Source organism: Barbatula barbatula (assembly GCF_947034865.1).
Source record: "Barbatula barbatula genome assembly, chromosome: 23".
Lineage (NCBI taxonomy): Eukaryota > Metazoa > Chordata > Actinopteri > Cypriniformes > Nemacheilidae > Barbatula > Barbatula barbatula.
This window is the reverse complement of record NC_136786.1, coordinates 4,340,441-4,353,157: the sequence shown is the minus strand read 5'-3', so window position 1 is coordinate 4,353,157 and position 12,717 is coordinate 4,340,441. Positions and strand designations below refer to the sequence as shown.

At 36.6% G+C, this 12,717-nt stretch overlaps 1 protein-coding gene across 6 annotated transcripts in view; it reads right to left on the bottom strand.

Annotated features, from left to right (window-relative positions):
• Positions 1 to 10,656, bottom strand: part of mak (male germ cell-associated kinase) — a 30,260-nt gene extending 19,604 nt beyond the window's left edge. For 2 of the 6 annotated variants that reach the window (XM_079488306.1, XM_079488309.1), the window contains exons 1-7: positions 10,587 to 10,612; positions 10,468 to 10,504; positions 8,836 to 9,060; positions 3,801 to 3,855; positions 2,498 to 2,619; positions 2,292 to 2,371; positions 627 to 759 (exon numbers count right to left, since the gene is read on the bottom strand). In XM_079488306.1, coding sequence (XP_079344432.1) covers positions 627 to 759; positions 2,292 to 2,371; positions 2,498 to 2,619; positions 3,801 to 3,855; positions 8,836 to 8,936 — 491 coding nt within the window. In that variant the 5' untranslated portion in view covers positions 8,937 to 9,060; positions 10,468 to 10,504; positions 10,587 to 10,612. Of the gene's footprint in view, positions 1 to 626; positions 760 to 1,727; positions 1,811 to 2,291; positions 2,372 to 2,497; positions 2,620 to 3,800; positions 3,856 to 8,835; positions 9,061 to 10,467 lie in introns of all 6 variants that reach the window. The other 4 variants (XM_079488305.1, XM_079488308.1, XM_079488304.1 and 1 more) reach the window with 2 other exon arrangements.
• Between the last annotated feature and the right edge of the window lie 2,061 nt (positions 10,657 to 12,717).

The following is a 12,717-nucleotide window of genomic DNA, read 5'->3' as shown; positions in this document are numbered from 1 at the left end:
TTTTTTCCAAAGGGTGTGCAACCAAATATTAAGTTAAGGGTGCCAATAATTTTGTCCAGGTCATTTTCGGAGTTTTTTGTGACATTATGTCAAATAAGCTTTTTTCACTCCTTGTTTTCGTTTTGTTCCAATATACTCAAAGGGAATAAACATGTGTTAATGCAATACTTTTCTGTGAGAAAAACTTGATTTTCTGAACATATTTCAGGGGTGCCAACAATTTTGGCCATGACTGTATTTATTTGAATGAATTGTTAGTTATTTGATAAATAAAATCAATTCTAGTGGCTAAAACAAGTGGTTAGTTTCTAGCGTCTTGGAGACACTGCCACAGTTTTAGACTCCATGATGGTGGGACAGGTTCTCCATGTGGAGCACCAGCAGTTATCACATTCCTTGTGCATAGCAAAATGTCTCTGGATTATTAAAAATAATAAAGTGTTTAAAACACTACAGCAAAATATGTAAACTGGCTTAAAACAATTTTTGGGGTGTAAAATACGAATGTACATGACTTTTCAAAAGTAGTGTGTGGGCATGTGTGCGTGCGTGCAATTATACAGTATATATGAGCATCTCACTGAGGAGTGTCCATAAAAAGTGATGTTGTATGTCATCTCTCATACCATCTCGTGGAGACATAGTCTGTGTAAGGAGGCTGAGAGCGGATCTCTCGAGCCAATCCAAAGTCTGCTATTTTCACCAGCTCTGGACCCATACACAGCAAATTCTCTGGTTTCATGTCTCGATGAAAAAATCCTACAGGATCAGGCCGAGGAGAAAAGCATCATTAACAGACACATTATTGACTGAATTAATTGTGTTTACTAATACAGATGCTTGGAGTCTTTATAACAGCAGGAAAGGACTTAATGAGGGGGATATTTGACCCCAAAACTAAAATGTTAATATCATTATTTACTCTCGCTCTTGTTGCTCAAACCATGTGTGAGCTTGTTTCTTTCATGGAACACAAATGAAGACCTTTAAATATTCTAGCTGGTCTTTTCAACAAAGGTCATGATTTATAATGTGAAGCTACGAAAAGGCCAAAGCACTAGAAAAGGCACTACAGAGCGGTTTCCCAGACAGGGATTAGATATAGCTAGGACTTGGTTAAATTAGGGCATTTAAGTAGTTTTTACAAACATGCCTTCCAAAAAAATATTAATTGCGTGCATTTTGAGACAAAACAGTGGCAAGGGTGTATTTTAAGATATGTCAGTGCAAGCTGTTTTCAGTTTAGGGATTTTTTTTACACTTTATCACTTCATGCATTTCTCTGATCGTATAGCTATCTGATCATGAAAAAAACAGGTGTTAAAAAGGGTTTGCACTGGATTAAAAGATTGGATTTATATCCGTTTAGCAGAGACACATTTATGTGGCCAAATGTAATTGAAACAGTTTTAACAAATCGGACAGATATCTGATCAGAATGTTAGACAGTTCCAACATTGATTTAAGCCATGTATGGGAAACCACACCTAAAAGTACTTTATCTTTGTCTTCTGAAGCCATATGATTTCTTGGTATAGGGGAAAAAAAATTATTAACACCCAATCGTCCCATTTTTTATTTGTTATACCTACACCAAGTTTTGGAACATCATGACGGTGAATCAATAATGACACTTTATTTTAGTGTGAAACCTCAATAAGTACAGTACACATAGATTTATGTGTTAACTTATCAACAAATGAAAGTGCAATAAAGGAAAATCTTACCATGCTTGTGCACAAATGCCAAACCAGAGAGAACTTGAAACATGATGTTCCTTATTTCATTCTCAGTGAACATCTTATTTTCCCTGACGTCAGAGGATTTCACACAGTAAAAAGAGACAGAAGAAACGAGAAACAGAGGCAGAGGATAAGAGAGAAACAGCCCCAAAGCATCTCACCCACAGGATGTGTGAGACTCAAAGCTCTTCTTGTGAAAGCTGAACAAGCAGTTGCATCAGATACACTTGCAAGATACACTTGATTATTTAAAGGGCACACAAACACTAACTTTGTTGATCAGTTTGTAATGATGTAACTTTGAGGACATTAATATGAAAGCGTCCAAATGCGATATAGCTCTACGCTATTTCGGACATTTATTAAAAGCGTGGTCTGTCCCTCCCGCACACTGATCCTGGTTTGTCAGATAACAGCTGAGATTCCCACACATCCTGTCACCACCGAGGTGAAAGAACAACTGAGTTTTTATCAGAAAGAGCTGAATAAGACATGTGAAACTAGACTCAGTTGTTTCTTGGACGTGAATATGACGGCCTTGTGACCTACCATTCTTATGAATAAATGATAATCCCTGCAATATCTGAAAGCTTATATTCCTGATGACTGACTCTGGAAATAATTTGGTTCTGGAGATAAAGAATCAACACAGCTGTCAAATATCCAATGGCCACATTTATCACAATTATTTCAGAATGACGAGCCCCATAAAGGCCACAAAACAACAGGCAGGTAAGTAGGAAATCTGTTTGTACCTGTTTTTCATGAGCTGGTAGAGGTTTTCTTTCATATATTCGAAGACAAAGTACAAGTGATCATTCTCACGTATCACCTCCTTTAATTTCACCACGTTAGCATGATTCAGCTTTTTCAGTGACTGCAACATACAGATGAAAATAAATACATTTTAGATTCATTGTTTTTAAGGTTTAGTCCAAATTTTTCCACCATCATTCTGTTGTGGTTAGGTTAATGGTGTCAATAAAACAAGTGTCTTAAAATCCTTAGCTTTTTTAACAGTCTCTGCGAAGCCTGAAATACATTGTGACAGGATCACAAAAAAAACAATTTGTCCCTTTAAGGTCTTCAGTGAGCCGTCACAAATGTAAAGGCTAAGTACATTAGAAGCCTCCATCAGGTAATTAAAATCACCATGAAACGGAAGTTGTGATTTACTTCTTTTCTGTATCGTGACGTATATCCGAGTCAACCGGAAATTCTGAAATTAGAAAGAAATGTAGAGCGGGGCTTTATTTAGTCCTTCCCTTTTTGATTGGTTTTTGTAAGTTGGCCCTGGAAGCGAAGGCTAAAAATGCCTGATCATTGGACAGTCAGTACAGTCCTACCTCTTTTTTGTTGCTGAAGTCATGTGTAGAAGGGTTGTTGTTGAGAGGGGGAGGAGCTTAACGTTTTTGATTAAAGATTACAAGTGCAAATTTCTTTTTTTAAACAATGGTGTGGATAAATCATTTATAATAATCACTGCAACACTGTGTAAAACATGTGGAAATGTCCTATTTGATTTCATGGTGACTAAGATTAGATTGAACAGTAACACTCTACAACAAGATCTAATTTATTAACATCAGTCAATGCGTTAGCTAACATGTGGCAACAATGAATAGTATATTTTTATTATTTTATTGTATTAATCTTTGCTAAATCAAATACAAATTTTGTTCATTTTGAAATGGCTTAACCATATTAGTTATTGCTTTTATTCAATATTGCAGATGCCATTCATAGCAACATTGTCATTCATACAGAAAATATTTTGTTTCTTCACGTTACCGCTTGTATAAACAGGTCAGTTCTAGATTCATACTTGTTAGTAAATCAAATCAGTCAACTTAACCAGTATGTATATAAAGTGCAGTAAACTACTACTTCAGAAAAAGAGGAAACATTTGGTTAGTTATAATATGAGAAATCAAATGTGACGTATTAAATAATCATGGTGCGTTTGTTTGTAAATTCTTTATATAGAATGCAAGCCATTTGTTTGAATAAACGCATGCCTGCAAACCATTTTTAAAATGGCTAATGTGCTTTTCTTACCTTGACTTCTCTCAGATTAATGCACTCTTCCCAGGAGTAAAATTTCCTCTTCATTCTGTGAAAAACAATGACTAAAGTCATATCCATGGTTTCATTCCTAACAAATGGTTCATACAAATCAGTCTGCCACCTGAATTTTCTACCCTATTATTAAAGCAACAATGCTAATGCATCTGTATATATGATGTCATCAGGTGCGTTTTTGATCACATGCGATGTGGTGGATATTATAGTACGGCAGCAGATCATTTGTGTCACTAAAGCAGGGTTGTCAAACATTGACCGCATCCAGAATAAAAGTTTGTGTTTCCTTAATACATTTTTTTAAATACATATTTAAATAAATATTTAGATGTATGTATTATGTATTTGAAGAGTTCCCAAATTAGATAACTTTTTTAAATATCATGTTTTTTTATTGTGAAAAACTCTTCATTAACTGAAATGATATATAAACGCTACTACATTTTTATATTTTATATTTTTCTTAATTATATGCATGTGTATGTTTTTATAAATGGGTCATTCCCGGTCAACTCAACCAGAGGTCCCAGCTCCAATGTTTAATTTTTATATATTTTTAGAGATGCAAGACCAAAATCTGAAGTGATGAAAGCCAAAATATTAAAGGTCACAGAGTTATTAACGTATTTGTAGAGGAGGATAAAAATCGTTATTTTATTTTTTCACAGAGACTCACACAGAATCTGTTGTCTTTAGCAATCCATGTTGCATTTTATGCCAATGGTGACAGTTAAAAAGTTAGGCCAAGGCTTTTTCGTGTTCTTTTTACAAAATGTGCATGCCTGTTACTCCAGAACCGTTAAAGATACCTTAACGTCCTTTCAGATTTCTTTGTGAACCACATTTATAAGACCCTATACGGTTCATTTCTAGAGATATGAAGATCTAAATATGGCTTCATGAAAACTGTAAAATTTTACACACAGGAAAACTGTAAAATTTTACACATTTTCTCACATTTCCTATCTAGAAAAACAACTGCATTGAACCATTTCAGTGTCTTTTTGGCACCGAATTACTGTATCTGTTGAGGCACATTAACTTTCTCTTAATATGTTATTCATAAGATTATATATTTGTTTGAGGTTCAGGGAAATTTGGAAAAAGGAATGTTTTTAATTATGGCGTTATAAAGTTCGATTTTTCACCATGAAACAAGAAGAAGATCAAACTTCACATCAGCATCCCCAACATGCACCAGGATGCGAGGGCTCGATAAATGCTGCTTGCAGCTTTCTTTTGAATTGCTTCTGAAGCTCCCATGAGTCTAAACATGCAGTGTCATAGCGGTTTCTTTCCTTTTAGGGCAGTGTGGTAGGACTCTGTAGTTTTTTTCTCCATTGGAGTTTTGGGTTCCTCTCCATAGTTTGCATGCTGTTTTGCACCGTTTGCCTGAAAGAGGAGGCAACTGACATCGGCTTTAGAATTTCGTTTTTATTTAACATTCTGCTTAATTTATTTATTATTACATTAAGAAGTGTATAGTCCATATAACATTTGACCTGTGTTCCTCTCTCCTTTATCTTGCATGTGTGCTGCTCTGTGATAACTACGCTGTGTGTGCATGTGTGTGTGTGTGCACATGTGTGCTTGCTTGCATGTGTCAGTGCGTATGTATTTTTTGCTTTGTGCGTGTAGAGTTGTGTTTTATGCATGTGGGTGTGTATGAACCTGTGAGCGTGTCTTTTTTCTGTGTTCACTTTTTTTGTTTTAACTTGTATAACTAAGGTTTTGCTTATAGTCAATATGTTTCATGTACAGCTGCTTTGTAACAATGAAAGTTGAAAAAAGCGGTATATAAATTTACTTGAATTGCCTCACCTGACTCAATTTTCCTCACCTGGATTGTTTAATTATTATGTGTTGAAATGTTAAATCACACTTCATTCTGAAATTCATATGCATATATATTTTCTCTGACACATACTTTCATGAGTTTTCAAGCATGTTGAGGCTCTCAAAACAAATAGATCAATTCCTCACACCATCACTGCTCGAGCCATTATTAACAACATTCGTTTACCCAAATTCCTGAACCTCAAACACATTTACAGAATGACCCAAATTCAAAATTCATATGCATAGTACACAGACATGGAAATACAAACTTATTCTGGATGCGATTAATCATTTGACAGCCACCCAAAGTCTCTGTATTGACACTTCCATAAGGAATTATGTAAGAGAGAAAGTAGCTGATACTGAGACACAGGCTTGGCTACTTTCACCGCCACCCGAGTATCAATTTGCATAGTAACCACTTGTTCCTGCACAGTCACAACATCTCAGAGACGCATTTATAATTCACATCACCCGCTAACACTCAAAAAGCAGAAGTGTACGTGTTGGGTGAACCTTTTCTCAGGTGAATCATAAAGGAAAGTCAGCCTAATCATACATGCTATAAAAAAAACAGATAGTATAGCAGTAATATACATCTGAGACTCTGAATAATGCTCTTATGGTTTGTTTGTGTCGGGGTCTGGGTTAAAGATACTGTATTAAGTGTAGTGGCTGATTCATTTCAGGTACTTAAGGAGTGTAAACCATGAACACGCTTCTCCTTACAACTAAAGAGTCTTGGCAACTTAAAGAGCATGCATTCTCTTTGGAGTAGGTGTGGTCATCTGCAACCAGCTTAATGACCTCTAGTTTAAGCTCTTAAAGGCATCATTGGGTTAAAGTTTCTTCTAACCTATTTCACATATGTGCAATGACATATTTTGGAATGAAAATACTAGTCATTTCAATCATGTTTTACCATTTAAGGCTCAGTTCAGAGCTTAGACCTTCGTAGGCAGTATACAAAGATAGCAACGCATTACGTCAAGTCAGGTCATCTTTATTTACATGCCGCTTCATACAATATAATGTTCTTGTAACACTCTTCCAAAACCTTTACAGCGATCTTAACCACCTATTATACTATTATCCTATAGGTGGAAGTACTTTACACGTGATGTAATGATGACGTGGAAGCCAGTATGAAACCTTAAAAGGATCATACAGGAGCACTGTGGGTTTGGAAATGGCAATCGAAAATCAGTTCAATTTCTGGAATCGTAATCGAGAGTTAAGGAATCGGATACTTGACATAACATTTTTATTACTCTTAGCAATTCCTATGTGCACATTCTCAGAAATGTGCATGTGTTGACTTGTGATATGCTGATATGTAAAAGGCCTTATGAAAATTAACCATATTTTTGCTATATTAAAGCACAGTAACCACAAATATACTAAAGCACAGTAACCACAAATGTTTCATAGTTTTATTATAGTAACTACAGTTTAACCATGTATTTTGTAGTAAAACTATGCGAATACAAATCAGAGAAAACACGGTTGTTATGTTTGTACACAAAACTGTGCTCATAAATAAATAAACAACCAGTCAATAAGCTAAATTACCTTATATGTTAATATCTAAATGTTTTACTTCATTTTTCACAACTTTGGAATCGCAACTGGGAACCGAGAAGCAGAATAAGAAACAATCAAATTAAATAATACACAACCCTACAGTAATGGCAACTAGCTACCCCGTTAGCCGTTAGAACACAGACACACTTGACCCTAAAGGAAAAAAAGAGGCTTAAACTGGAAAATATAAAACACAACAAACAGACCACAGAGAACAAATTACAGTTATTATTTCGAAATATCAAGAAATATGGTCCAAATAGATTAATGTAATTACTAAATGTAATACAGGACGTGTTATTAAAACATTACAACACCAACTTTAAAGACCCAGTGGAGCTCCTTGGAATGCACAGCATCATTTGATGTGTCGACGTAATTTCAACTGAAAATGCAGAGAGCGCGAGACATATGGAGTAGCCCCGACCAATAGCGTTTCATTTACGACACAGTCAGTTACTCAAAGCTGCATTTAATAGCTGCATTTAACAACGCCTCAGTAGTATAAGTCTAATAGAAAGATAAGGAATATCTGTAATGTATCATTTGAGGCTTGTGATTTACGTAGGTGCGTGACACGGACGTTTGTCCTCGTTATGCATCGATGTCTGATCTCTTCCACAGAGCCTTAAAGTCCCAGTGAAATGAAAAATGACAATGCCAATATTTCATGAAATATGGCTGCATTGATTGCAAATAGTTTATCAATGTGGATCTTTCTCTTTTCAAAAATAATGGTGCCCTCATAATCTTTAGTTAAAATCTGAAAATGCACTTGTGAAGAAGTAAGTACTATCCATCTTCAATGATGCGTGTTAGATGGATTGGGCGGAGCATCCGTTAACTCCTCCCCTTCAACTGTCAGTCTGTTGTCAATTACATTTCAAAATGCGACAGCTGTTTTTATACATCACAAAGAAAGATGAAAGCCACGCCCACTATTTTTCTCATTAGAAATTCCATTTCACTCGGAAATGCATAAAATACGGAAGTAAAAACCATCGCAACTTCTGGTTCACAGGGACTGTAACATACAACATTCTGTATAGACCTAAAACAGGCCAAAGACGTTTTGTTTTCTCAGCGGATATGCATGTATGATCCGAGCATATGATCCGCTCTGTGCTGTCGTTTCTCTTACCAAGAGCACACTTCCGTGCAACCGCTCTAGTTCTTTATGTGTCATTCATCATGTAGGACATAATAAAGGTGAGAACAAGTGACTAATTTGAGCCATCACTTTAGCGGCTTTCATTTAGAAACTATAGAAATGAGAGGCTGAAATGTAGAATGATGTCATGAAATTGTACATTTGCGACTGTCAAGTTTTGAACGAATCTTCTAAATGCAAATTTGTCAGATATTTAGAGCATATGAATTTATTGACTCCTTATGGCTAACATATTTTTATAAAAGTAATAAAACCTTTATTTTGATTCCACTGGGTGTTTAGTACCAAAAACAATATCAATAGATGTCAAATGAGTGACACACTTTAAGAGTTAAAAGTCGATGAAATCACTTTAAAAGGACCTTTTCAGGTCATCACTAGTGTTTATGACATCTGTGTCAGCGTTGGTTGACGCACCTTTTGATTGCCACTAGTTCTCCAGACTCATTGCTTTTGCCCATCAGGACACTGCCGTAAGTCCCATCGCCCAGCTGCTTTAGAGTTATGTAGCGGTTCATCCTCAGAGAAACACAGTACTGACAGATGCTGTTCTCTCTCAGATCCCTCACTCTCTCATTCCTGTTCTGTAAATTATCTTATGAGAAGTCTAGCATTGACCTCCTCTCCATCCCACTGTTGGCACTAAAACAAGACAAAAAATATAATTTGAGACACTCTTTTATTTCAACAGTAAATCAAACTTCAAAACTTTAGCTATGCATAAAGCCACAGATTATTTGTGCATAATAAGATCTTCTAAGCAGTAATAAATAATTTGAAAATGTATCATCATTGACTGGAAAATTAAAGATAATTTCATCACTTTCAAGATGGTTTTCCAGATGTATGTACTCCCTGGACTTCTATTACCTGTAAATACTTCTGTGTATTCCTCTGTTGATAGCATGATAATGGATCATTTTAAAAGTTTATTTTTCATAGTCGACCATATTCTTATGGGAGAAATGAGTCACAATCACACAAACTGGAGATTTCGAAAGGATCAAGCGTGACCGTGATGGTCATGCTTTAGAGACTAGTGCTGCCCTGCTCTTCATCTGCCAATGGGATTTACAGATCCAGGCTTCGTGAACGTGTGTCTGTTTGCTCAGCAGCAATGACAAATGTTAACTCCACAATACGCAAAACTGACCAGTTATTGCACAAATGAAGTGAGGCATCCAATTATCTTACTTTGTGTTTTAAAAGACGTTTTACATTTAAGATGCAGCCAAGAATTAAACACATTTTCTCCTCAATGATTCATTAACATGACAGGTATAAACATAATGTTAAAGTGGTATAGTTTACTTTGCATGTTTATATATTTAAAATGTTGTGAGCATATACGAGATAAAGATCATCAAATGTAAAGGCGATACACAGAGGGTCAGGCAAAAGACATTTTAAATCCAATGAAAGTACACATGTCATGATCATATCAATCCATCCTGTCAAATATACCAATACAACTGCAGACACACAAAGTAAACACACACCTCACATCTTAAAATGTCAATGTATTAAAAATAAATGACGCCAAACATTAACTGCATGACACAAAGCTTGTTCTCTACCAGCAATCCGATTTATGAGGAATTAGTGGATCTACGGATGACTCAAGGAGTTAAGATGTTTTTCGAGGTCACTCAATAGTCTGGACATGTGTAAATCAACATTTAACGTTAGACGTGCAAAACAAAAGGAAAACGATAACACAGTTCGTCCCTATAAATATCTAAATATGTACGAGTGCACTTTATTAACGTTTAGCGCCGTTTACTTTACATTTATGCATTTGGCAGACGCTTTTATCCAAAGCGACTTACATTGCATTATACTATACATTTGTTTCTGTGTATGTTTAGTATTAAGCAAGCAAATACTCTACCAAGACAACATATTAAATGTAAAAGACACAAATAAATACATATTTCAAGCCATTTTAGTGAAATTATAGAGTGCTGTTGCCCGTCGTTGATCTATAGTGTTTGTATCTGAATAACGTTACTAGGTTGACTGTGCATGTTTTTTTCTCCGGAAACTCACCCGTTGTGATGGCACTCCTCCCTGATTGCCGTTGTATCTGTGTGTAGATATGATGGTGTGTTTTAGGGAGATATAACGTGAGTTTATCTCTCTGTTAAAAAGGTGTGATCCATCCTCACCCAGGCAACCGACACTCGCGACAGGGAACAACACACAGCCAGGCGGAAGTTTAAAGTCACGTGGGTGCGCAAAGGTTAACGGGACTTGTGGTCTTCTTCTTCTTGTTTAATGGCCGTTCAATCTGTAGGTATGGTCTAAAGTGATGTTTTCTTTCAAAATGCTTGCAGTATGCTGCCTTCGCGTGCTCTCGGAATGATCGTAAATATGAGTTCAAAATTGCACATTTACGCCCAATGGGAATTTGGGAAATAATTTTGATACCCAGTCCCGAGATGGGCGGGCCTTATACAATCAACATGGCAAATGGTCAAATTATTTCTTCTGTGACAGATATTTAGGGTTCGAGCCCGAAGGGCTTGAAACCTATTGTATTTGTGGGTTTTATTCTTCTTCTTTTTATTATTATTCTTCCCTAAAACTGAATGGGCAGCCTAAACCGCAAGGCCGACAGAGCTGAGATTCGGTCAGATGGTAGTAGTCTTGCTCGCTACTCAGATACTCGGAGCCAGCCATATCGGACCATAGGGGGCGCTACAGCCATGCTGAGCGCGTTTGCGTTCGTAACCCCTAAACCGTTTGGCGCACACCCAAGTGTTTTATATCATTGTAATCATTGGCTCAAAACTTAAAAAACGTATATCTCCGATTTCAAAACTAGTCCCTCGATTTTTGCCCGATCGGAAACTGTATATAGGGACATTGTCGTATCTAAAGAAACATGGCGGTCAAAGGCTAATGAAGTTTGAGCACTCATTAGACAGGGTACGGAACTCGATCGAAACGACACTCGCTGGGCCTGTTGGACTCATGGTCCTGAAGGTCTGTAAGAAATATGAATTCGGCCACCGGGGGGCGAAATAACGCATTTGGAGTGCATAAACAATTGTATATCACGTGACATTTGACATCTTCTCAAACTATTGTTATCATATGATAGCTCTCCTCATTCTGAACAACTTTGCCTCTGGACACGCTTCTGTCGATTGAACGGTTTGTGAGTTATCGCTGATGTTGTCAAAAACCTACTTTCGCGAACTAGTCCTTGGGTTTTCGACCGATCGCATCCAAACCAATGCAGATAACATCTCTGTAGTGTGAATGTAAATAATTATCGAAAAAAAGTTGAAATTTCCTTTCACGGTCGCTTAGGGGCGTAAACATTTTAATTAGGCGGAGCCTACTACATTAAAATGCCCATAACTCGAGCACTATTAGAGATATCATCATGGGGATGACTACACATTTGTGCGCGTTTGGACACTAGGTGGCGCTATAACAGTAAAAATGGCAAAATCTTTTGTTGCCTTAACAATTGTGTATCACGTGACATTTGACATTTACACAAACTATCGATATCACATGAAAGCTCTCATAATTCGAAACAAATTTGGCTCTTGAACCATTGATGTCGATCAAACAGTTTGTGAGTTATCTGTGATGATGTTAAGAAGCTGCTTTTGCGAACTTGTCCTAGGTTTTTCAAGCGATTTAAAAATTTCCACCACGTACAATTCTCTGGACTCTCTAGATCAACAACTATCAAAAACATGTTCAACGTTTTCATTTGCGTGACCATTACAGGGTCCTTTATTATATTCAAGTGAACGGTGTACCTGAACGCTCGCTACTCCTTAACAAATAATCCAATTGTCTTGCCATTAAGTACAATCATACATCTTATTACACTAAACAAGCATGTTAAATATGATGGTGATCGGCCAAGGGATACGTTTCCTGTCTCGAAGGAACAAGGTGTTAGACATATAATGCATTGAAGATTAAACGTTGCTTCATATTTACACATCTATAAATATAGAATATGTCTGGCTGGTTGTAAGATGCTGTTTTGTTAAAAATAACACGCACCTTTATTATGTACACCAGTTTAATTGCATGTAAACCAAAATAGCTACTCAGCAGTCACATGGCAGCAACTCAATGCATTTAGACAGGATCATTTCTTAAATGGATGTGACCAAATGAACCTGAAAAAATGATTCCCCTCAAGTGTACTATATGTGCATATGTGTGTAATCATGCGTAGTGTCTATGAACCGTTGCTGACCGTATCGATAATTTTTCAGGCGTTGGGAGTATCGTCCACTTGGGTGTTTTAGGATGAGAGTCCTC